This window comes from Ochlerotatus camptorhynchus, unplaced genomic scaffold (genome assembly GCF_037179485.1).
Source record: "Ochlerotatus camptorhynchus isolate MF236.1 unplaced genomic scaffold, CSIRO-AGI_Acam_v1.1 ptg000081l, whole genome shotgun sequence".
NCBI lineage: Eukaryota > Metazoa > Arthropoda > Insecta > Diptera > Culicidae > Ochlerotatus > Ochlerotatus camptorhynchus.
This window is the reverse complement of record NW_027040571.1, coordinates 1,187,076-1,215,026: the sequence shown is the minus strand read 5'-3', so window position 1 is coordinate 1,215,026 and position 27,951 is coordinate 1,187,076. Positions and strand designations below refer to the sequence as shown.

The following is a 27,951-nucleotide window of genomic DNA, read 5'->3' as shown; positions in this document are numbered from 1 at the left end:
TACCTGTGATCCAAATTCAAACTCCTGGCAAGCCTTGACTGGAGTCCTATCCAGTTGCATTCCGTACGCCTGAAGCGCATCGGTTTCGGACAACTGGATGGCAAACTTGATACCCTCTACCAGAACCTTGACGTCGTGTTCTTCCTTCAGATAGTTGACAACAATCTTGGGATGATCCAGGGGGTTGTTTGACTTCAGCTCAATATATCCGCGACTCTTTGGGTGCAAAACAGCCGGGAAGATTTGAATCGAACGGGAATCGTTGCTCAGCAACTCACCCACTTGACCGGTCTTGGCGCAATCGGCAAGGAAGCCGCCGAAGTAGAACTGGAGATCTGGATCATCAGGACGTTCGGAGTATTTTGTACTAATTTTGGCCGTAACGGCGCTCACTCCCGTACCGGACATTAGACCATCACGGAAAAGCAAATATTCCATTGCGGTAGCCCAGTTCAGCGGAGCCGTGTTGGAATCGTTGATGAAGAAATTGATGAAGTAAGCAACGTGGTTGTGCAGATTATGTCCAACGCCGGGAAGGTTATGAATCGGTCGAACACCAACCTGTTCAAGATGGGCTTTAGGGCCGATACCACTAAGCAGTAGAACCTGCGGTGAATTTACGGTTCCTCCGCTGACGATGACTTCCTTCTTTACGAGAATCTTGCGCATGTGACCATCTTCGTCGATGATTTCAACACCGTGGGCGGTTTTCGACGTTGGATGAACCAGAACTTTGGTGACGGTAGTATTGAGCAAGATGTGCAGATTTGGTCTGTTCACAGCTGGACGAAGGAAAGCTCGGGATGCACTGTAGCGGATACCGTTCTTACTGGTAGTTTGAGCTATCATGAATCCTGTAGAGTTGGCGCCATTCAAATCGTGCGTGGTGTATCCCAGTTCTTCACCTCCCTTTAGAACCGCGTACGAGAACGGAGGGTTATACGGGAACTTCGAAACTGGCAGCAATCCTCCGGTAGTGTGATACTTATTGTCAACCTCGGGCATCTGTTGATTGTCCTCTGATTTCATGAAGTATGGCAGAACATCCTTCCACTTCCAGCCGGGGTTACCCATGGATTCCCAGTCGTCGTAGTCAACCTGGTTGCCGCGGATGTACATCATACCATTCATGACCGATGTTCCTCCGAGGACCTTACCACGGGGCCAGTAGCAGCGCTGCTCCGGAGATCCCAAACAGGCATACTGCTCCGGTTCCGTGTTGAACTTCCAATCGATGTCGCTGCCGATATAGTTGAGGAACATGGATGGAATTTGTGCCCCCGTCGGTTCGTCCGGACCTGCGTGACGTGGAAAGGAAGAGGGAAGAGTGGTACAATGATTAACGATGAAACGACAGTGAAGTTAATTTTGTGAGTAATTAATCTCTTGCTGCGAAGCTTCGCTTCGCATCGGTTCGCTTGGATGTGTCTAGCCACCACGGGAATGATATTCTGGAGCCAGACAGGAAATATGGAGGTATGAGAGGCTTTATCATTTCAGCACTGCTGACTGATGAAATTGGATGCCCTGGAGGCATCGTTGGAATAGACAAATGGTCTCATTTGCGTTCGTACGACGATGATGAGGTTCATGATGAGCAGGGCAGGCTTGAGAGGTGTTGCGGGGGTGTTTTGAGCCTCTTAAAACTATTTTAAGAAAATGCGGTTTTCAGAATCGAGCAAAGCACTGCTATTTACAGTGAGCTTAGAGTTGACTTGGTGTACACAAGTAATCAACATGTTAAGACTATTAAAAACATGACTGACACATCACAACATCATTTGAAGTTAATCAAAATCCTATCGAGATGTTCAAATATAAGACCCCTTTGAATCAAATGCTGAATCCATTACGTTGTTGATCACAGCATACATGACAACATCGACATAGTTTAGGCTTGATTGAAATATGCACATTAGTGGAATGATGAACAATTTCAAATTTGATACTGGTTTTACCTAAACTGCTTTCAAGCAAATGGTTTTAGCTTTGAAACTACGTAATTGTCCCTTCCTGATCATTTGAAAGTCGCTCACTTTAATTATCAAATCTCCATTCACATAACACATTTCAAAACTGTTCAAATCTATCTAACACAAGCTTGAACTCTTCCATCGCTGCTTTTCCGATATTGCATGCCAAAGTAAGCAGAAAACTTGCTCAATCATTGCTGTGTCTTCCATTCTCCCTCCATATCTAATAAATAGTAGGTCTGATATGGCTTTTTGTAGAGTCATAGAAGACCCTATCATGGCTTCATGAGGTGGAATGAAACGAATAAAGCGGAAAATGCGTGTGATTTCGAATAAAGCTATGGGAAAATGAGTTTTGCTTTTTTTTTCTATAAGCTATCCCGTGGTGCGTTGATGGCAAACCGGAGGAGGTCTTTGTGCGTTCGAGTCTCGGTGTGTCTGCGTGCATGTGTTTATCAGGCCATCAAGCATCTTTATCGCAGCATCGAAAATTTCTGCTGATGGTGAAGCTGTGGAGGAATTGCTGCAGTGATTGCGATCTTGAAATCAGCATCATATAGGAACGGTTGTGGGTGTGGGAATCTTGTTGGGCGCCAAGATGTGCATATGCAAAGAAGAGCGTTTTAGTCGGGAAGGAAGAGGTGGCTTGCTTGCGATGATGGGTGTGGTGCTTAGGCTCGATAATATATTCGGAGGGTTGTGTACTGATTTTTTGAAAGATTTTTATCTTTCTGGAAAGTTTGCTCTGCATATGCTTTCCTGCAATCGCATTGTCTGTCGAATGTTTGCGGAATTAACAGATTATGGTTACAAGCTGTAATTGCCGCGAGTAATATCTGGCTCTATACAATGGGAGTTGCCAGCCTTAATTGATCCGAGAATCGGCAAGGGGTAAGAAAGACAGTTTCAACTATCCTCTGGGTGTATTTATGCAGGTCTTCACAATTCCACTAAATATTTATAATTGAGTTTTATGGAAGTCTTTCCCCTAGGCCCTTTGCCCCACTAAAGGTGCCCAGGATTCTTAAGTAGGAAAGTCACAATGTAAATACGGTCCACTTTGGGTTTTATGAGGGTTCTGAATTGGGGAAGGGGCAGCCAACAATTTAGAGGGCGTCTCATATCTCAGGCGCTATTGAGCGGCGTATTGATTTGAATGAGATAAATAATGCGCACTGTTTGCGAACTAAACTTTCATGTACTGCAAAACGTATTTGCTCACGTAAAGGATCCAAGAATAATAACATAAATGAAACATAAACTGAAACGTACTCGAGTTAATTGTATTTTTGAATAATGTTATTAAACATATATTTAATATACTAAAATGAGGAACATAAAACAAATGAACATTGGCTATGTTTCTGACTCCTGTGTTTTCCTTTGTTGGGGACATTGACCACTGCGACCAGGTTTGCTTTATGCCGTGTGATATGATAATATACCACTATATGAGTGGTCATCATCATCTAGAGCATTTTCCAAACATGGAATGATACTTTGTATGAAGTGGACCACTTTGTTGGAAGCGCTGGTCCAGATTTCATGAGGTTCTAAAATGCCTTTGTCAGGAAATTTGCACCTTTTATCAAATAGTGCAACACATTTACACAATAAATGTTCAGAGCGTTTTTTTTTTCTAGATTACAAAGAAGACATTGCTTTTCCAATCTATAATTCCACCAGGTTACATCTCTGTTAGTAGAGCGTTCCTTTACAGAACAACTGATGTTATATGGTTGTTGTATGTTGGAAATTAAGGATTCAGATGTCTCTTCTAGTTTGGGCTTAGTGTTGATATTATCTATTGCATTTTTTCCTGGGCTGCAAAACTAGAACAGTAAATAGTTGAAGATGCTAAGCGTCAAATAACTAACTTCAAGTGCTCGTTTTATACGATAGATGAGGAGATGAAGACATAGAGTTGATAGTACCACATCTTCAACTATGTAAAGCGTTAACTTCACGCGTGAAGTAATACTAACAAAATAGTTAAAGTAGAACAGTAAAGCTCCCTGTTAGTTTGGCGGGGATTTGTTGGTATGTTATTTAACATATATTCATCATCTTTGTAGGTCATCAGAGGTCGTTTGAAGTGTTTATAAGTTTAAACTAAACAGTATTAAACTTTCAATTGTATCCTGAAGATGCTAAGCATTTCCAATAAATAATATAATACTTTTAAATTACTAACAATCATCCCAGGTCATTTGACATGTAAAGATTTTTTTTTAAATCTTTATTAATAAGCGGTGCCTTTGGTGTAGAGGAAAGCGTGATTGCCTCTCACCTCAAAAGGCCTGGGTACAATCCCAGTTGGCACCGCCGGGATTTTCTGAGGCATAACCTGCTAAACACAAGCCGTTGGTCCCCAGTCCATGAGTTGATGGGTCGATAGGTAGGGTCCAGGTGTGGAAGCTGCCTTACTTGCGTCGGTAGCTTTGGTACGCAGTACGGAAAATAAGATCGACGGAAAACAAATCAAGGAAAACAAAAAAACCGTCTGGTTTCTAGTTTACAGGAAATACAACACATATTTGCGTGCCAACCAGATTACATAAGGCGTAATATTTAAAAAAATGTACTTATTTGACATTCAGTGTTTGCTGCTTTGTATGATATAAATGTTACATAGCCTTGTCACCTAGTCATTCTTGTAATTTCCACCGAAAAAAAAAACCATAAATTAAGTTGCACGTTGTTGTACATCCCAGCACTTGCTAGTACGGAATCACCAGCTTTAACCGGAATCAGGGCCATCAGCATGACAAATAATTTATGAAGCATAAATAGCACGGCGCTGCGTCATAATTCATTTCTGCTGACTAATTAAAATGATATATTGCAGGTTGGAATCATAACTGCTTTGGGGTAATTTTTAGATAGCTAAAAATAAAATGTCTGATAGGAGCGTTGGTCAACCTTGAAACAATCACCTTGAATCGAATTTTGAAAACATCTCTGACATCTCCAGCCGGAACCCGTTTGTCCATTAGATCGAAACAATCACGACGATAGGTGCCCATCCCTTGGACGTTGCAATCGAACTATTCAATGCACACTCGTTGAGCAAGCTCTAAATTAGTCTCAGCCTTGCTATCAACTCGGCCTCCACAATTCACAACTCGCAATCAGTGACCATCTCCGGTGCAAGCGTTCCTAAAACCACCCAACGAAATGTCCGTCTGATGCTGGGGAAGAGACAATGCGAGTGCCAAGCCAATCTCCCAGCTCTATTATCTGCTAATGCTTCGATTAGCTTCGGTGCATTTGTTCATACCGGCAAGCACCCGATTGCACAAACCACTGCGCCGCCGATCATTGATCACTGACGGCCCTGTTCTGTGTAAGCACGAATCAGTTCACCACGTCGCACATATCCCACCCCGGCAGAGGCCATCAGTGGTGATGATCTTCGGAGAGGGCAAGAAAGAGAACGGCTGCCACAGCTGTATGAAATTTTTGCCATCTATCAGAATTGGATCCACATGAACCTCCGACGACGGCGACGACGATGACGATGTTCCCCTCAAGTACACGCGCCGGCAACCAACTGGTGGCGATTCTAAAGCTCCGCGTGGCCGGATTTCTGCCTCAAGTGGTAGAGAGATACCGGGCACAACTCATCGCTCCACCAACCCGTCTCTCGTCGCAGCCAAAGCAGGCGCACATTTGCATAATGTTATAATTGCTTTCGAATTTTGCGAAAGCCATTGAAACGTTTTGACTCTCCGAATACACAGCAAAACAATTGAGCTTTAAAGTAGAACAAAACCCTCCACGCCAGGTTCCACCGGGGCCACCATCATCACCACCACCGGTTGTTCCGTTCGGTTCGCTTTTCGAGCATAGAAGTAGGAGGAGTAATAGAGACAGGCGAAGACGAAGAAGCCATAGTTCGATGCTTCTGCTGGGTCCATTGATGCAGCCAGCAGCTGCAGACACCACCGCGCCACCAGTATGCAATTGTGTACATACTCTGCACAGAAGCATAACACAATTGCATCGAAGCTCATGCACGATAGATGTTTGAGATTTGTACCACATCAGGGAGTGTATTGAGTGTGGATGGGTAAACATTAGGAGGTCGTTTGCACTTTATGATAAGACCAGTTTCTAGAATGGTCTCGGCTTCCCTGAGCATACGCTATCGTTATGCTTACCATTCAATGTGTAGCAAAATAATGCAACGTTAAATGATGAACTATTCACAGCTTACATTTAGCATAAACTCTGAAACACTTAATAACATAGTTCTTTTCATATCCCTTAATATTTGATGTTACCAGAAAAGCAGTTCACAATTCCAGTGAATCGTTCAAATTTAACTTCTAACCTTATTGTTTAATCGCTCTTTAAAAGAATATCTGGGTCAAGAGTACCCTCTTCTAACGATAGCACTTAACGGAGGTAAGCGGCGAAAATAAAATAAAAACATCTGCACCCCAAGCCTTAAGCAAATATTTTAGCATGCGAATTTGGTCTTCGCACGATTCTTGAATACACAACAACATACGGCGCCCGTATAGGTTAGGGTGCCACTGAAAATGGTCATCTTGAATTTAGCAAAGCGACCATGTAGGTTTAATGACTCTAATGTTGGCCAAAGGGGTACGGGTCATTTGGCCGAACGGCATTCGGCCAATGGCCGGACATTTGCATTAAGTTTCCGTTTCTTCATGAAGTTTCCTAAATTTCAAGAAGTTCTCGGAACTTCTCTATCGTTCCAACAATTTTCCTGATATTCATGGCCTGTCCTAAAGACTACGCCATTTCCTATTTTTTTGGAACCTTCCTGAAATTCTTGTGTATTTCATAATCACTCTGAAAATCTTGAACTGGTCTGAAGCAAGCATGTGAAAAATCGTTTCATTTTGCATGTAGGGTTACGGTATGTAATGTGGGTCTAGTCCTTTCATTCGGCCTATCACGCAAATAAATAATTAATTAAGGAATATTACACAAAAAATAAGGAAAATATTGATCACTGATGGTTGATAAATGTGTACCACACACAAATCAATTTATATCACAACATTTCAATACATTTTCAGCTCTCGTAAGTAATAAAACTGGTTGAGAATATCACAATGTTCGGAGTTTTTAGCCGCCATGACTTATAAGGTTAAGATGGGAAGGTTGACTGACGATCATCAAATGGCCTGATTATGGCATTTATTGATTGGAATTACCTGATAATACACACTAGACGTAAAACTTACAGTTGCTGTTTGAATATTTTATGTTTATTTTAATTGTTTAACAACGTTTTCACAAGTAAAACATGGACCCAACTTTAGGGACACATTTCTTTTCTATGTTCCTAACTATGGCCCATGAAATTCATTTGACAGCATATAGCAATAAGAGTAACGTCAACAATGTTGTTTTGCATTTGGATGATAAGGAACGAACAGGAAGGGAGATTTTTTCTGCCAAACCTGTATAATGAACATCACAATGTTCTGATTTAGATATTCTGCGGTCAAAAGACGATAAGCGAAATTTTTAATTTTTAATTTTTAAATTGAGTGATTTAATGTAGTTTTCGTAAAATTTTCTCTAAGAAATGTTTTGAGGAATGAAGAGCATTAAGTTAACAGTGATAGTGATAAAAAAAATACATCAGAAAACGTTACCAAGAGCGTTTTTTTGAGGATCAAACAAGATAGGACGAAGTTGCATCCATAAATAGACCCAATTTGGGGACAATAGACCCATATTACATACATTTCCCTCGTGAGTTATTGTCTTAAAAAAAGTAAGTTTTTCAACTTTTCGTGGTTTCTGATAGCAAACGACATGATAAGCATATCTAAGCATACCATTTAGCAGTAGAATATCGTTTGCAGGTAAATTCATTGATGAGTTATGATTAAAAACGTAATCGATGGCTGCATATTAGACCGAGGTTAGGGACGTATACCCTACTACTCACTCACACGCGTACAACATCAGAAACCAACAGCAGGTTATGCGAACCGCACTGATTTCGTTCGTATTCGCATTGGTTAGGTATATATTCATCGATGAACGCAGAATTGAGCATAACAGACAACTGAGCATAGCATGAATGATTCTGAGTGTAGTAGTGTTGATGATTCCTCACTTATTATTTTTTCCATGCTGAGCCTTTTGCGATTGCATTATGCTGAGTGAGCTTAATGAGAATTTTGCAGAAAAAATCACTTTTTATTTTCTAATAGAGAAAATTGTTCGGCTGCCTTTCAGTTTATCCTCCTTTCCTTCTACTGCTGTCAGTTCTGAGTCGACCTGCAGAGTCACTTGGTTGGAAGAATTTACACTCGTTCGTTTGTATGCGAGGATGGCTATTTTAATTCTGTGGTGCTCGCGCGAGTGAATGAATTTTCCCATGCTTGCTCTGAAGTTCTCTGATCTTCCTTGAAGTACTTGGAACAAGCGAATCCAAACACATAAAGCAACCAACGATACAGACAAAACGTTTGCTACGACTACCACGACAAACTCTCTCTGCAACACAGCTCGATCGGAGTGGTAGAAGGATAATGATATATTGGTTGCCTGCTTTGTGCCAATATACATGGTTGAGGACATAGCTTGATCGGAATCGAGAAAAGACATAATAAAAAAAATCCCAATAACACACGTGTATCTTCTTCGACTTTACTTCGTGAAGCAGCTTACCAACAATTTGATCGTTTCCTTCTACCGACCCGAGCGAGCTGCAATACATGTGTTGCAGAAATTGTTTGTCATGAAGAAAAAGGAAGAATATTATATCATTATTGCTTTCCATTTCTGACAAAGCTTTATCATTCGGCTAGTTCATCACTTGTCATTTTGTCATTTGGAGATATTTTTGATTCCTTGCTCGGAACATCTCTGCAAAAAATTAAACTAACTAAAAATTTAACGGAACTATCAACTCTTACTTTCATCTCCTCATCTATCGTATAAAATGACCAGTTGAAGTCAGTTATTTGAAACTTAGCATCTTCAACTATGTAAAATCGTTAACTTCACGCAGTAGTAAATACAGAATTATTAAAGTTCCTAAAAATATTATAAAACATATTGCCTAAAACATGTATTTGATCCTTCATCATCTCGAACCTTTACTGAAGTTTTCGAAAATCTTGAAACTTCTGTGAAATTCCTTGGGATGTTCTCAAATTTGCGTCACAAAAACAAAAAGAGAAAATCTCTGCTCATTTCAAACTTTCAATGAAAAAACTCTTTGGGGTGTTCTCAGATGTTCTGATTTAACTACAACTACAACTACTACTACAACTACTACTACAACTACAACTTCAAGATTCCTATAGTACGGATTCGTTCTTACTGGAATCATATAGTACTGATGCCACTGGATTCATATAGTACGGTCGATCCTGCATTACGACCATATGAGAACAGTCAGTTTCCGGTAGGACACAAGTCTGGTCCTGTGAAACTGATCCTACACACTTAGAAAAATCCATGTAAATTTAGGTGCCCTGAGACTGACATATACGAGCGTCAATTTTGACATAAAATTGAGTCATAATAGACGCGCAATTCAGCTCAATCAAACGTAATTTTACATGACATGTTTGTTTACGTCTCATCCTTTATATCAAAGATGGATTCCGTCACGTGTATTAGATTAGGTATTTCTAAGTGTGTAGAGCTCCGCGGTTTTTTTTTTCGAAATCACTCATAGACGTCTTATCTCAATCTTATCTCAATAAATTCAGAGTTGTGACCAGAAAATTGACGCTAGAGACTACGGGATGGTCCACGAATAGATCCAGAACATCCGTAAAAGTGGTCAATTTATGAAACTGATCTTGAATAAAACAGCAAAAAAGATAATCTTCCATTTAATTCCACTTAATTAATTTGGTATCCATGTACGTATTTCGATTACAATGTGCAGTAGACTGATGCAAAATTTGAAATTTTCGCTCCACAGTGCTTAAACGGTTCCAAATTGGCCCCTGATTAGCCTCCCAAAATTTGAACTCATTTAGTTAGAAACTGACATGGCACAAACCATTTGAAGTTTATATGGGAATCACTATGGAGAAACCATAATTTCGGTTCATTTCGATCACAAAATTCACCAGTTTGTTCTACTTTAAGAAATGATAGCTGAGCTTGTTGAAATTTTTTTCAGCTACAACTTTATTCAAGACCACTTTTCGATCAAATTTAAGGAACAAAAAATTATTAATGATTCAAGTCACTGATGTCTTATGATTATGCTCATTCAACTGTTCAGCAGGCAACATTGGTGTTTATGGCGCGTAGAATAGAGGACAAAAATCATGGCTACTATGTCACACTGCAGAATTCAGTGTTGCCCACAACACAGTTGCTTAAACTTGCCATAAGAGTATCAATCTCTTAAACAATTAATAACTATTTAATTTGACGTTTGGCTGGAACATTATTTCCTGCAAAGTTGTAGCTGATAAAAAATCCCATAAGAATAGCAATAGAATTTGTTAGCAGTACAATATGTAAAAAGGCTAAAAGACAATGAATAAAAAGTTTTGTTTTCCCATGATAATTTCCATATAAACTTCAAATGGTTTGTGCCAAGTCAGTTTCTTATCAAATGCGTTAAAAATTTCAGAGGCTAATCAGAACCCGATTTGAAACCGTTTGAACACTGTGGAGCAACAATTTCAAATTTTGCATCAGTCTAATGTGCAGTCTTCATCAGTGTCATTCCCTCTGATCTTGAAGCTCAACGGTTTTATTTTTTAGAAACCACTCATAGACATCTTAGCAGAATGAATTCAGCCATGTGTTAAGAATATAGACTCTGGATACTACGGGATGAGATGAATCTTCCGAATTTTCCGAAGGCACGGTCAATCGAAACTTTGTGGGAACTCTCCAAGGAATATATAGGGAATCCCTTAAAGGCAGCGAATTCAATTGGAGAATTTGAAAAAGATTGGACAGAAGGGCCAAAATTAGTGCCAAGGAATCTGTGATGAAACTCATGGTCAGCATCGGATCAAGGGTCCACTCCTTGGCATACGATTAAAAGAACATCGGATTATTTTCATCCAATTGAAAGAGATTACAATTGAGAACATATCAGGCATAACATTTGATAACGGCACAAAAGCATTTGTAAACAAACTTTCTAAGGCCCTAAGGTGATAGTTGCCCCTATCCGATGGTGTTGATGGTTTGCGCGAGCGTACTTCGGTTCGCGTTTAAAGGGCCTTAAAAAGTTTGTTTACAAAAACTTTTGTGCCGTTATCAAATGTTACACCTGATATAGATGATATAAAAATTTGAGTTCCTTAACGTAACGTTGTTTTATTTCAATATTTGTTCATATAGAAACTGGAAATTGAATGAAGTAATGAAATTGGGTTGTTAGCGGAATGCTGAAATAAAACAGCAAAAAAGGTTATTTTCTATTTAATTCCACTTAATAAATTTTGGTATTCATGACAGATACGTATTTCGACTACAATGTGCATCATTGTATCAAATCATTTTTAAAATAAATTTCCACACCATCAAATCATTTCTAAAATAAATTCATCATTTTTAAAATAAATTTCCACAGCGGCGCGAACAATTTTTAAAAATTTGGGGAAAAGCTCCTATAGTTGCAGTACGTTAGAAACTTTAGGCTTCTATAGTTGTGCATGTAGAATCAAAACACAACTATAGGAACCTAACGCTTCTAACGTACCGCAAATATAGGAGCGTTTACCCTACCGTTTCCTGATTCCACTTCTATCTTTACAGGTTACGTTCACCGCAGCACAAACTTTCCACGGTCCAATCCGAATATATAGTTTTGTTAACTTCTATAATTGTTTCCTTGAATGTAACTGTTCTGCAGCTTTCGATCTTTACTAAACTTTTTTAATTTCGTAAAAAACTATTTTAATATCTGAAAATTTTCCTTCCATCGTGTATCTTGACGAAAACGTCGGTGATACCTTTGAAAAAACTGTAATCTATTTGCAAATATTTTTCAAGAAATCTACGCGATAATTTCTGAAGAAGATCGCAAAAGTGATTATTTTGCGTTTTATCCAGAATTTTCAAGGGACATTGACGTCAATCAACTTCAAATAAAGGATATTTTGAAGGCTTTATAAAAAAATTTACACCTCAAATGGTCTTGGACCTGACGGAATTCCTCCAGTATTTATGAAAATTTAGCAATGGAACTCACTGCTTCATAGATTTGGTTTTTTTTTAATATGCACCTGGAATCCGAAAGCATCGCAAAAAATTGGAAAAACTCATTTCTAGTGCCTATCTTTAAATCTGGCCGAAAATCTGACGTACGTAATCACCGTGGAATAGTCATCATCTCATGCATTCGTAAACTTTTCGAGACAATTGTCAACGGGTCGTTTGATTTCGACAAATTTACTTGAATTATAGACTATTCATTGCATGAAATGGATAATAGAAATCACGTAGAAGCCCTCTATACAGACTTTAGCAAGGCATTTGACCGCATTGGCATACTAATGCTACTCTTGAAATTGCAAACAATTGAAATTGAGTCATATTTAAATAACCGACAACAAATAATTAAATTCAACGGAGAGAAATCGAATCCAATTCAAATAACTTCAAGCGGCCCCCAAGGTTCTTATTTGGGACCTCTTATTTTCATTCTATAAGTAAACAACATTTATTTCATTATCAAAAAAAAAAAAAACTACAAGGGACAGCCTTATGGGGTTGTACGCAATGGTGACATAGGACTACGACTAACAAATCTGATTTGTTGACTGCAGTAGCAGCTTGTGTTTAGTGTAGGAATAGGAATTTGAGCGGGGTTCTCTCTGGTTATACTCTTTAGTATGCCGCACTTGACATAGATGGCTCACAGCGACTCCAGCTCTATTTTGATATGGGAACTGACATCCGATTGATGACCTGCTTTCGGGGAGCCTTGCGTTGTGTACTGGAGAACATCACCACTCACCACGTGGTGATTGAATAAACACCGTTTGGTGAGACCGGATGGAATTCAACTTTGAAATCTGTGTAACGGAAATCGCTTTTCGTAGGCAGTCGGTGATAATTCTTAGCAGCAGTTGCACATTCGTGCAATTTTCAATAGTTACATTTTGAAAAAGGATAAAGTCTTAAACTAAGCTAATGCGTAGAAATATTTCTGATCGATTGGTGATAAAATGATTGAAATTGGTCCAGGGGCAGCTGAGTTATTAATATTCAAAATCTTTCATAATTTGGTTACATGTTCCATTTTCGGTTTTCACAAAGTGTACCCCCATATAGAAATCACTGACGTAGTCCAACGTCAAAACTAAAATTTCTAATCCATGCCGACGACATGAAGCTCTTTTTGGAAATAAGATATGAAGAAGATATCGAAATATTCCAGAATGAAATACACATATTCTACATATGGTGCAAAAAAGTCTACTAGAACTGAATGAAAAAAAAAATCAACTTAATATCATCTATTTTCAATTGCCATATCAAACCTTTCAATTGCATTCAATTCAATGGAAATCAAAATATAGAAGAATGTGAAAGAGTTAGGGATTTAGGAATTATCTTAGACTCCAATCTAACTTTCTTAGATCATTATAACACAATTATTCACAAGGCAAATAACATGCTAGGCTTGATTAATCGCTTTTGCTTTAATTTTGAGGACAATTAAAACATAATATATTGCCTTTGTGAGGTCAATTCTGGAATATTGTAGCATATTTAGTATGATCTCTTTTTTAATCACGCACGAAGAAAGATTAGAATCAGTACAAAAACAATTTCTTTTATACGCCCTTAGTAAATTAGTTTGGACATAACTTCTTCTTCCAGCATATGAAGCACGCTGTTTGCCTTTAAACATACAAACATTAAAAGATGGTCGTGAATATACAATGGTTTCATTTATAAACGATACTGTTTTGCAGTGCATTGGCTCAACAAAAAAAATTATCAAAATTAAATGTAGATGCACTTTCTCGGCAACTCCGAAATCGAAATTTATTTGCCATTGATTTTTTTTTTAATATTTAAGATAAAAAAAACCTGTATATGTATTTGTACTACTCTCCGTTGGTTGACGAAATAAAAAAAAATAAAAAAAAAAGCTCTCGAAATTTGTCTGAAATCAATGGAACTGCCCCCGCACCCTAACATGAAGTACTTTAAAACTTCCCCGTAGTTCTGGACCTTATCAGCGTGACCCTTAAATTTTCGGAACATGCTCTTGTAGTTCCCTTAAAATTCCCAGAAGTTTTTGAAGGTTCCCGTAATTTTCTTTGGTTAATGGAACTAATAGAAAGTGGTGTTTTGTCCAGAAAATATACGATGTATAATCAAGAAATGCTTGCTTTAAATTTTCGGATGGCTTGTGTGTGAATGTATGTGTATACTAATGACGAATATTTCAAAAACAAAAAGAATTCGAATGGAGTGACGGTGTCTTGAACCTTAAAGGTAATGACTGTAATTACTTGATTTTTGGTGTTGTTAAATTCTAAAAAGAAAATAAATGATCCATAATGAAGCACTAGATCTCGAAGTTTCATGCGTTTTTAAGTTACTTGACTTCAAATATTTTTAGAGGACTAGTTCAGATGTAACAAGTTCAAACTGTAACGGCTTTGTGGCTTCCCTCAATCATGCCCGATTGAGGCCAAAATTGGCATAGGGCGTGTATCATTTTGTAGGTCGAAAAATCCGTTCGTCACTTATTTCCCATCCATTCATTGGCACCCTAGTATATGTACTCAACAATCCTACACAACCCTCAAGAGAAATCAAACCGAAATCAAATTGCGATTCACTCCAACTCTAACTTTTCGCAGCTTGTCCAGTACACACTTTGACCGCAGTGTGATTGCAGCAAAAACAAGCTTGTTGAGTCCAAGAGCTATCTTCCGCCGGCATCTAATTAGAGACGAGCCACCTTTTCTCCTCGAACCGCTACTCGTGTTTGCCAATGTTATAACTGATCATTCCTTTCGCCTTTCAATGCTTATTATTTTTTTCCATTCTCGATTTGCTCAAACGCTCGAGGCATCAATTTCCGAAAGTAACACTCTCGATCACGACAAAAAAAATTTGCTCATCATCAAAATTGGGGGTGCCCGGTTTTGTGTACCAACGGGTAATTACCCTCGTTCGCGGACCATCTCGCACTCTTTCACCCACATTGGTCATGACCTCGCCGCACGACAGTCATGTACGAACAAAAAAAAAATCCCGCCATTTGGAGGCATGCCCGCGCACCGGCCGCTTATGTTGGCTTATTGGCACATTCGCCATGCACTGGCGCAATTTCAGCCGGCCTGGCCAATGACTGCTGCTGCTCCACTACCGTTGACAGTAAGTGGCATTTATGTGTGATGATGCCTTGGAAAGGTTGGAGGTGCAATTTCAGCCAGCACGGGACCGGTTGATCTTTTTATGATGTCTACCACCGTCTGCCCGTTGCTGGGTTGAACGTGTATGGGGGCCATCAGATGGATGAGATGACATTTACGGAATTAAGTCATTTTTTACATAGGTTACTTGGAATTCGGAACAAGTTTTCTCGCGGCAACATTCTCAGATTTTATTTTGGTAAACTTCCACTGCAGTCATGGAATGAATGGAATGAACATCAAATGTAAGAGTAAATTTCTTACATCCTTTGCATGTTTGCTTTCAACATATGTAATGTCAGCTCTTACAATGGACTGTAACGTGCAAGCAAGTTGCAAGGCAGAAAAATGTTTTTCGTATAAAACCATCACAAGCAAATTATGGACACGAATTCGCACATGGAATTTGTTAACGTTAGTCCAGTAAAGCTGCACAGATAAAAATTCTGAATTTTAATTGTTATGTAAACATTCATTCACGTAAACTTGTATTTCATCTCACGCAACCGAGCAACTTGTAGACAATGTTGTTTACAAAGATGGGCTTTTGTATACAATATTTGCTACATTGTATGAAATGTGTCAGAACTTTACATGATTTATAATGTAAACGTAAATGATATGTGACGCTCCATTTATGTGCATTATATTGAACAGAAATTTACACTACTTTTTCGAACTGTGTGGCACAACTTTCCAGCGAGGCACTAAGGGCAAAGGCCGTAATTAGGAGAACACAAACTGCCGTTGGTATACGTAGATAGGGACGACAATGCTAAGGGCGACAAAGGAAAGGGGCAAATTGAACGTGGTTTTCCTAACAACTTATCTACGACATTAATTTAATTGACATTACCCTAGGTATTCTCAAGAGAATTTATCTGAAGTTTTCCTGAATTACTTTGAAATCTGCAATGGAAGTCCTTAAGAATGCTTTCCAGAATTCCCTAGGAGATCACTTGGAATTGCACCCAGAGCACAATCATCCAGGATTCGAATTTAACAAGTCTAAAAGTGCTAGTGCTTTTGTCTTAAGTTTAATAGGTTTAGTGACTTTTGTGAACTTTTCAAGCTGAACATTGCATTAGGTCCTAAGTAACATTGATCGATTCTCTTTGTCGACATGATCTTTCATTAAAAACTTGAGCATATAACCGTTTCTGGTTGTGGTTATCGTATTATATGCTAGATAAAGGCTTTTTTTTTTATCAATCATTGTGCTGAAAATACCTGGGAATGTCTTTAGATGGTTGTGGGGATACAAAGAGAAAGACAACGTCTGTCAATGTTACTTAGGACCTAATGCAATGTTCAGCTTGATTTCAGCTATAAAACATTCTTATTTTGGCCATTTTTGAAATAAGGCTGGTCTTCAAATTATTATAAACTAACGTTTTAATTTTTGAAACAAAAGACGCATGTTCTTCAGCAAAGTTGTAGCTTAATAAAAGTTTTCAAAACACTCATGGTCAAATCAGAAAAATTGCTGTAAAATGAGATCGTTTCAAGATATAAATAAAAATTCTTAAGCAAACTAGCTTGAAATCATCTCAACTACAACTTTGCTGAAGAACATGTGTCTTTATTTAAAAAATAATAATAAGTTATTGTTATATATCAATCGTTTGAAGACCCCCCTAATTAAAAAAATAGCTGATGGTATAAACTAAGGTGATGCTTAGTTCACAGAACACACAAATCCTCTATAACTTATGACAAAAGCACTTGGCTTGCTAAAATTTCATCATGGACCACTGTGCACTGGGTGCAATTCCAAAGGCAGTCTTCAGTGATCTTCAAGGGAATTCTGGAAAGCATTATTAAGGACTTCCGTTGCAGATTTCAAAGTAATTCAGGAAAACTTCAGGTGGATTCCTTTGAGTACTATGAATAAAAATACATGGTTATAACGAGATGAATTTCATTGAGATTGTAAAGAGAAGCTCAGTAGTTTTTCAAAGCAATGTAATCAGTGGTTTGTCTATATGTCCGAGATTGTTTAGATTGTCGCGAATTTAGTGTGTCGATTTAAATGTTATGAATGCCAGGAAAGGATTCAAATATTAAAGTACAAAGGCCGCCCAGCACCCACTGGTCAGCACGCAGCCACACCACGAAGTCCCGCTACTCCCCGCCAGAGTCCACTGAGAGTTGGATTGGGAGGCCATTAGGAGGTGGTGTAAAGGGGGCCATGATGGGGCGAAATTGGGTTAAAGGAAAATTTCTCATCGATCGAAAGCGCAAGAAAATCACCCGCCATCGTTACTAGCCAATTGCCTGGTGGAACTCAAAAGCGGTACCCGCCCGAGCAGGAGAAAATATCTTATGGATACCAAATTCAGGTAATAAAATAACGTAACTGGCTACCTAAATATGGTATTGACGAGGCTGACATAAGAGGTAAAATACCAAAAATAATAACTCCAAATTTTTCTACGAATAACGAACTAATAATTAATTCAGTTATTATAATAACTGACGAATAACAGACGCTTTTTTTACCCCGGAATACCATAACTTGGTATTTGAAAGGTTTTCTAATACCAATTCAATAACTCTTTGAGGTGTTATTGTCTAAAATGTGAAAGATCACATTTTGTTATTTTGGTATTCATTTGATATTTTACAAAACATTTCGATAACTGAATAATATCAAAACAAGGTTTTATACCACAAGCATACCCATATAAAGTATCACAACACATTAATATATTCATATGTTATCGGTTAGCTATCGGAAGCACCCGAGCAGGAACGAATATCTCGATACCCTAAATTGGTATGGATGAGCCTGACATAAGAGGTTAACTACCAAAAAATAATACAAAAAAAAGTTCCCACAATACCAATTTTTGGTATTTAAAAAGTATTTTCCATGTAATTTTTTGGTACTATGCTTTGGTATTTTACCTCTTATGTCATGCAAATTTTGGAATCAGATCAGAATTAGGTATTCATTAGTTATTTTCTCCTGCTCGGGCTGGACCCGATAGCTAATCGATAACAAATGAATATCTTAATGTGGTATGATACCCAATTTGGGTATGCTTGTTGTATAAAACCTTGTTTTGATGCTATTCAGTTATCGAAATATTTTGTAAAATGTCAAATGAATACCAAAATAACAAAATGTGATCTTTCAGTTTTTAGACAATGAAACCTAAAAGAGTTATTGAATTGGTATTAGAAGACCTTCAAAATAACAAACTATGGTATTCTGGCATCTAAAAAAGCGTTTGTTATCCGTTTGTTCGTGTAATAACTAAATTATGCTATGTTCATACCTGAATTTGGTATGAATAAGTTTTTTTTCCTGCTCGGGTATCGGTTATTGCTCGGGGAACAAATATCTCGAGACCTTAAATTGGTATGGATGACACCGGCAATCCGCCAGGACACTTAATTATGACTTATGCCCTGAAATCGTAAACGGCCGATTTAAATGTGCAGTAATCCGAACTGTCAAAACCGTAGGATTTTTTGATCTAGATAAATAAAATTGTCCAGAATAGATCAGACACGAACCAATTTATAACTTTTGCATGCGGGTTAATGGATTGGCTAAATATTTCCCGCGAACACTGAGCCAAATGTTAGTACACAGCAAAAAAATAATTTTGATATCACGTCAAAGTGGATGCACTACAATCATGTCGAAAATATGGTGTAATATTACTTGCTAAAAAGGACAAAATTATCATTAATACAATGCATGAACTGACATTACGCTGCTTTTACTGCATTTGTTTATTTATGTGGTCATAAAAATTACATGAAATTTTCGACATGATTGTAGTGCATCCACTTTGATGTGATATCAAAATTATTTTTTTGCTGTGTAGTGTGCTTTGGTCAGAAAATTTATTGTTTTTGCTATGGTCATTAGACTAATGCAAAATTTGACATTTTCGCTCCGGTTCCAAATCGGGTTAGCCTCCCATGGTTTGAACTGATTTGGTAAGAAACTGACTGGGCACAACACCAAATTTTGGTATCTGATCTGAAATAAGGATTTAGTAGTTATTTTCTCCTGCTCGGGTAGTCGTAAACCAAGCTAGACAGACCCAAAACCAAAATAAAGTGAAATATCGTTACACGAAAAGTTAAAGAAGGGGCTAAGTCTGCACGAGACTTGAGACGTAAGACTTGAGCTGTAATGGAGGAGAAGTCAACCTACTAAAATGTTTTGACATAATGTGCGGTGAACCCCGAACGCAATCAGTTCCGAAACCCATAGTGACCGTTTGAACAGCATACGGCGTGGGCAGACCCCGTAGTGTCCGTTGTTTTCAACCTACAGTTCGCGAACGGCTCGGCAAACGGTACCGTTGGTTGGAACACCCGAAAGAAGAAAGGAGAGTGTAGTGGAAGAGGTTTGTCGCCTGTGCAACCCACAGTCGAAACCGATGGGCGAAGGACTGAAGCAGACGGAAGGAGAAAGTGAAGGTGAAGATGTAGCGGAACGACAGAAGACGAAGGAAGACACTAGTGGAGGCTAAGGTAGGAGATAGCTGTTAAGTAAGTGCGGAAGTTTAGGGAAACAGAAGATATCTGCGTGAAACTGAATAAAGTGGGAGTAGTATTTGAGTGTTTTCTTAACCGCGGTAGTCACATGAGGTAGTGTGTAGGGGGCGTTTATTAGTGCTGGGCAGGGAGTACCCCACCTGTTACAGCAAATCTGAGCAAGATTTAAAACGAATCCTGAAGACAACTCAAATAACAATTCGTAGGAATTCCTGACCACAATTCCAAAAAAAAAATTACACAAGCTCCTAAGAAGTGCTGAAATGATTTAGTTTAGAGAAATGTGGCAATAAGTCCAAGGAAATCTAATTATTAAAACTGTCCCAAAAGAACTGTAAGGAGAACATTATTTTTTGAAAAAAAATTACCAAGAGGGCATTAGTTAGAGGTTGCTGAAAAGAATTTCTAAGGAATAATAGTAGAAGTAGAGGCTGTTCACAATTGTCCATGCAATTTTTTTTACATTTGTATGGGCCGTGGATAATTGTCAACCCCGCCTAAACTGTATACGTACTTTATGGAAAGACCCTAGCAAATAGTTATGGGCAATGATAAACATTTTTGATAAACTCGACCATTTACCATCTTGTAAAATGGTCAAAATGGCGTCTCTGAAACGCAATGAAAGTGAACATGCAAATATATTATACTGCTGTATCTCCGGATCCTGATTATATAGACGGGCGAAGTATTCGGGAACGTTTTTCAGGAGGCCAAAGACTACTGGGCGGTGGATAGATCAATCTGGAATTCTGTCAATAGTTAAATCTTCAGATTTTCTGCATCTCCAGATCGTTATTATGTAGAAGGGTGATGTTTTCGGCAAAGTTGATCAGGTGGTCAAGGGCTGATGGGAGATGGACTTATCAATTCTGGAATCTGCCACTAGGTGACGGTATTTCGTATTGCTGTATCTCAAGATCCTGATTATATGGACCGGTAATGTCTTGGACAATGTTGATCAGGAGGACAAGGGCTGTTGGGTGGCTGACAGATAAATTTGTAATTCTGCCGCTAGTGAGCATTCTACACGCAAATATTCTGTATTACTGTATCTCAAGATCCTAATTATTTGACCAGTGATGTCTTCGGTAAAGTTGATCTGGAGGTCAAGAGTTGTTGGATGGTAGACAGATCAATTCAGAATTTTCATGCTTACTATGCAAATAATCTGTTCTTCTGTATGTCCAGATTCTGATTACATAGAAGGGTAATGTATTCGGCAATGTTGATACAACAGTTGAGATACAACAGCACAGAATATTTGCAACTAGTGGCAGAATTCTGAATTTATGTCAACCACCCAACCACCCTTGACCTTCAGAACAACTTTGCCGAAGACAACATTCCTTGTATATAATCAGGATCTGAAAGTGTAGCAGTGCAGAATATTTAGCGGCAGAAATCCTTCTTCCGGTAGTCTATCGCCTCCTGATCAACTTTGTCGAAAACATCACCCGTGTAAATAATCAGGATCTTGAGATACAGCAGTACATAATATGTGCATGTGAGATGCTCACTAGCACCGCCTACCGGTCACCATCTAGCATTCCTTGAACTCCTGATCAACTTTGCCGAAGACATTCATCCTTCTCACACCAAAAAATTCTGAATGTTACTGGCGATGTAAACATTCATGCATGTAAACATTCATACATGTAAACTTACTTTTCATGTAAACTAGCAGCTTGCAAGAAATGTTGCAAACAAAAGTGGACAGTTGCATACAATATATCGAATATTGCATGACATGTCTCATAAATTTACACGATCTATAATCTAAACTTCTATGATATATGACGCTCCATTTATGTGCATCATAGTAACGGAAATTTACACTACTTTTTTTTAGCTGTTATAGTTTAGCAATAGAGCAGTTCCACACCAAATGACGAATCGGAAAACTTGACCTTCTCCGATTTGCAAACAAATTTGCATCATCGTGTATCAGTAATTTTACATTTTTACGAAAAATCGACCATTTTCGATCTTGTATTATTTTTCAAAATGGCGTCTTTGTCATTTTTCAATAAATTGTTGCATGAATATTTCACGTCGGATCGACATGACGTCTGAGACAAAGTTGTAGAGAAAAGTAAACAAGAAGTTTTCAAATATATCAAAAATTGGATATTCTACGAATTTTATCAATTATAAGGTGTCCTTAAGTTTGAATTTTTCTTGAGCTTTATTGGAAAACTAAAATATTTAAAAAAAATGAGATATGATTTTTGAGATAATCCAGGTTGTAACACTTTTTTTGAATTTTTACTCAAACCCACTAAAACGTGAATATTTTTGCCCAGAAAGTCTTTACTTTTTTTAACTACATTGTCTCAGACGTCATTTCGATAAGAAGCAGGGCTGTCATCTGATCGCTCAATGTGCGCAATGTACTGATTTTCTGAAATAAATACAGTGAGAATCCAGCAAACACAAAGTTTGCTTGTCTTTTACCCTGCGCAAGTGTAAAGCAGCGGAGAAGAAAAGACAGACACACACCCAGAAATAATGAAAGCTCAATGTGTAGCCATCGCTCCGACGGCTCCGACGCAAAAAGCGCCACTCAGCGTAGGGTTGCAAATGGGAAACCCAGCAAAAAGACAAAATTTTCCTTCGTTATGCTCTTCTCCATCTCCTATGCATGCAGTCGTGTTAAGCAAAGTCTGCAAAGAATTCAAAGAAAACATTAGCGCTCGTTGTATTATTTTCGCTCCCTGCGCCGCACGGAGTGTACCGCTCATTGTGTGGATCGCTTTCTCACAAATTAGTTGGAAAAGAGTGTGCGAAGTAAATGGGAGAACCACACACTCTTTGTCGAGTGTTGTGAGATGCCTGCACAAAGTTGCTTTGCTAACGCTCTGAGGTGCTTTCCAGCCCTGATCAGAAGTGATGTTTTGGTGCTACAAATTATTGAAATATGTTAAAACGCCATTTTCAAAAAAAAATAACAATATCCAAAATGGTAGATTTTTTTGAAAAAACGTGAATGATTACCCAAAACATACAATTATGCAAAGTTTCATGCAAGTTGGAGAAGGTCGAGTTACCTATTTTTATTTTTAATCCAATTGGACCTGGAACTGGACAGTACAGGACATTTGCATGGTGTGTTTTCCACTACGTAAATTCCAACTTTAAGACCCAAAATAACTGAAAGTATGCCATGAATTGGATTTCAATTCAGCTTAACAAACTTATCTTTATCCAATTTGAAGGTATTGTGACAGTGGAACCGGTTTGTTGCTTCAAATGTTGATAACACCGCTTTAATGTTTCCATTGAATAGTTATGGACTTTTTGAGAAGAATTCTGAGGTGAAATCCAAGGAAATTTTGGGAGAATACCTTTGTTAATTCTAAGTGGCATACCAAGAGATTTCCGAGGAATATTCCAACTTACCTCTATAGAAAATTATGCAGTGAAATTTATCAAATTATCGCAAAAATTACAGTACTCATTTTATTTTTAATTTTTAAATGAATTCATATGCTAAGGCTCAACCGAATTAACTTTACAGAGCCAAGGATTCTTGTTCACTATACAATACATCTTATAACTATAGTCAAAAAGTACAACACAATAAACATTTTATCTTCCGCACTCCAATAAGCCTCCTCCACCAGAACGGGAGCCACTTCCAGTGGTTTCATTCCATGGCAGATTCGCCAACGAGGGTCAGAGCGTTTCCATTGCAGCAATGGACGCAAAACGTGATCAGCACTCACACATTCATCACGAAACGGTTGCTTTCCAAAGTCGACGACACATCGACTGAAAGAACTCCTAACGAAGAACAATGATTGCTGCCGAGTAAACAGACGATCGCGTGACACACATTGAGAGAGGTCTGCTTCTGTCGACAGCCGAGTGAACACTGATCGGTCGATTTTGGCACGGTTCGATTTTTATAAAAAAAACACCACCATTTTGGTACCGTGCCTCAATCGAACGGTTTTCTCATATTGTTTATTTTTGCTCCTTGTGATTAAATTTTTTTAATAAAAGTTTAATGATAAATAACGTTTTTATGACAAAGATGGTTCAGGGTTGTCCACAATCAACGAAATAAACCAAAATAAAATTTAAAAATAAAACCGTTAGATTTTGGCATGGTTTGATTTTGGCACCACAAAATTTTCGGGATTGTTGCCACAAATTAACGGGTACTGTATTAAAAATTCGAAGATACATAATGAGTGAATTTCAAGAAATTTCTGGAAGGAATTCCCAACGTGTTCGGTGTAGAATGTCGAGACTGTTATGCTGGAAATAAAAATGATCCTAAGACTTCTTGGATGGGTCTTAAGCAAATCCTTGACAAATTTGCAAAGAAATCCAGAGATCAGTTTCCTAGAAACAATTTTGTAAACTCAAACAATGAACATTTTTCAAGATTCCGTGAACAGAAATTCGAGATCCAGGATTAATAAAAACCTTCGATTGAGAACATAATTTATGATCCTGGCCTAACTGATTACGATTATGGAGCTAGGAATTTCAGAAAAATGTAACAGCTATATTTAAGTGACAGAAAATCTTCTATGGACATTCATTCAATATCCCAGACATGGAGAAATTTTCTAATATTTGTGACATTCAGGTTTTCAAGGTTCTAAAATTATCAAAAACATTCGAAAGAGCTAGCCTCTGGAGAATTGCTAAAAAAAAATCACAGATCTCTTAATTGTTGCAATCCTGTATTGTGGAAAAGTAAAACAAAATCGTGGCTTGAAGAAATATATCGGACTTAGAATGTTTATTAAGAGAATTCGAATAATACGGTTCAACAAAATATTGTAAAGTTCCAAATTCCAAACTCTTGATTCCTGGTTTTTCCAGTTTTTTTTCCGGTTCAGTGCACAGTGGTTCCCCTTAGAGCAAAAGTTAGCCAAAACCTCAAAATTGTTGCAAATAGGCATACAACAGTTGAAATAGATGTTTTTTAGCTGTACGAAGAAAACTTAACAATCAAGACGTCACAAAAAGGAGTATAGTAGAACCAAAACCAATGCAAAATGGTCCCAAAGCCGTATTTAGGAAGACACAAATGTTTGCGCCCAAACCGTCAGTTTTAGGTATATGGTTTCTTAGGGAAAGTTGCTTCATATTTTTTGTTCAATCTTTTTATGTTCGTAAAATTAGGGTGGTCCATAAAATTGGTGAATTAATGAGTTATGTTCTTTGACTATATGTTTAGTATTACTTCTGCGTGACGTCAACGATTTACATAGTTGAAGATGTTTATTTCAAATAACAGACTGAAGTGGTAATTTTTATACGATAGATGAGGAGGAGATGAAAGTATAGACACTGCAGACACTCTTTTTTTACCATTCATTCGCTTATTTTTGCTTATTTCACAGCCGAGATACATTTCTTCTGAAGCAACCAAGTTTTTTTTATTCCTTGATTTGTTTTCCGTCGATCTTGTTTTCTGTGCTGAGCACCAATGCTACCGACGCCAGGGAGGCAGCTCCCACACCTGGACCCATGTTTACAGTCGCAGTAAGTACATTTTATGCCTTGCGTCCATTTACCAAACGTATCCTAAGTAACATTGCAAGTTTTATAACGGTTTCAAAGCATGCTACAAGTCTACACACTTAGAAATAACTAATTTTACACGTGACGGAATCCATCTTTGACATAAAGGATGAGACGTAAAGAAACATGTATTGTAAAATTAAGTGCTCCGAGACTAAAAAGTTCGTTGCTCTACGAAAAGTATGTTTGATTTAGCTGAATTTTGTGTCTATTATGACTCAATTTTATGTCAAAATTGACGCTCGTATATGTCAGTCTCAGAGCACTTAAATTTACATGAATTTTTTAAAGTGTGTAAATCATATTCTGCATAACCCTCATAAAACCCCAATTGCTACTTGGGATGTTTTACTAAACGTCCATTATATTTAGTGTATTTATGTCTTATGGGGTCAAATTCAATCAGCCGATCCAAGCCTTGGCAAAAATGCTCACAACCCGTACATTTTGCACAGTCATCTATTGTGTAAAAATGAACCTGATGAAACGTAGTTGTGGCAATCCGAAAATGTTAAAATACCAAATCCGAGCCTTAAATGTAGACAACTTTCAAACAACAATTCTCCTTTTTGCATCCATTTTTTTTTCATGGTAACCTCTCAGCAGCAGTTCTGAGAATGTCCAATCAAGATCACGCTTAATCCTGCTTCACGGTAACCAATGACCTACTTTTGCTCCAGAAGTTCATTTTTGACATTAAACAGCTCGTTTTCGAAACCGGTTAAAGATGACGACGACGACATTCCCGATCCAATTGCAAACTGATGGCTCTTAAGAATCCATCATAAAACGAAATCCACCGTAATCCGCGGAGCACGATCCAGCAGTATCCAACAGATTCATCGTTTCAGCCGTCCCCGGAGAGCAGCAATGTTTTAATGAACTTTAGAAACATACAGTAAAACCGAACGGTCAAGGCTCCGGATGACGACTATATGTGATGAACTAGCCTACGGCTAAAAATCACAAAAATAAAGAAAAAAAAAAAAAAAAAAAGGATGACGACGATCGAAGCGGGTGATTAGTGAACAAGTTTTGCGCTCTTTGTCCGCTGGAGGGCAAGTTGAGTCGTATGTACTGCTCATTATTGTAGCAGCGTGATATGAGGAAGAAGGAGTGACACGGGATTCCCCGGACGGGTGATTCTTTTGCAAGATACTGATAGTAACAACGGAAAAAAACAGCTGGATGGCTGATGGTGGGTTTGTGATTTGGAAGCATTTGTTATTGCGCAGAGCAGTATCTAATTGCAAATTGATTTTGTTCCTCTCGGACGGCACCATGGAGATGCAAAAAGGCCAAGTCTTCTTCCTGACTTGATTCGTTCCTACCAGGAGGGGGTGCTTTTGAACTTAGTGTTTTCTTGACGCAATTCCCCAGTTATAAGTTGAGCGCTTTATAAGACTACCCCGGCACGATTTGAATTACTCGAGCAATCGCTGCCCAAGATAAAGAAGGGTTAACTTTCCATAAACAGTTAGTTGTGAGCAATTTGCCATATAAAATTAACCGTGGGAATACGATCGGATCACCTACAAGACCTCCAACTGTCAAAATCAATCAACCGGAGGATAATCTGATGAGACTACGGTGTGATCTACATACGTCACCTGCAAGGTAGCGAATCCATCTCATCGAAACCATCTCAAATCATCCTTTCGCTTACCCGTGTACATCACCATCCTAAAATGCAAGTCGCTTCACCTTGTGCTGTAACCATTCATGACCACCGCAGCATTTTTGCTAATGTTGCTCTCGAAAAGGCAGCACATTTCCATTGCACACAGCGATCACTTCGTGGCCAAATCCAAGTTCTCAGTCACGTTTTTTTTTGACTCAGTCCTCTTTCATGAACCCACCAGTTGCACTGTTGTTGTTTTCGCTGCTGTTGCGCTACACCTTCGAACCTTTTGGGCACGAAGGGAACTGAGCGAGGCTTTCAAAACACTCTGCAAGAAGTTGCTTCACCTCGATCTCAATTAAATCGATAACCCTTCTTTTCGAAGCACATCACGTTGCTGTAGATTGAGCTTTTTCCCTGCCTCTCCGAAGGCAGTGAGCTTATATGCGGGTTGTAGAGCAAGCGTGCTTGAATGCTTTCCGTTTTGCTTCAAAATCCCTTCCTCACATGATGACGGGAGGTTGCTGCCAAAAAAACAGGAATCCACTTCCACTTGGTAGGTTCAACACTGCATTCCTTATCCGGAATGCTGCGCATAGGATCCACTCTTCCGGATCCGAATCGATTTTCGTTCCTTTGAGCACAGAGAAATGGTGGTATTTGTTCATCCTTGCCTTGGTGCTCATCCGAAAATAGCAGCTTTTATTTGCTTGCCAACAACAAACGATGCGCGCCTGTTTGTAGCCACTTTCGGCTTCCCCACTGCTATTTGACTAGTTTTTCAACGCTTTCCGTCGTCGTCGTTGTTCATCGGAGCCACAACGCTTATGTGGGAAAACGTGATTTTGGAATTCCCTTAGCGGTGCATGCTGGGTTTGCGGTAGCGTGCTACGAGCTGGGAATTCCCATTATGCTG

At 38.5% G+C, this 27,951-nt stretch overlaps 1 protein-coding gene across 1 annotated transcript in view; it reads right to left on the bottom strand.

Annotated features, from left to right (window-relative positions):
• The window catches only part of Gld (Glucose dehydrogenase), a 178,139-nt gene that overhangs the window by 890 nt on the left and 149,298 nt on the right, over positions 1-27,951 (bottom strand). The window contains exon 5 of the mRNA XM_065217882.1: positions 4-1,298. Coding sequence (XP_065073954.1) covers positions 4-1,298 — 1,295 coding nt within the window. The remainder of the gene's footprint in view (positions 1-3; positions 1,299-27,951) is intronic.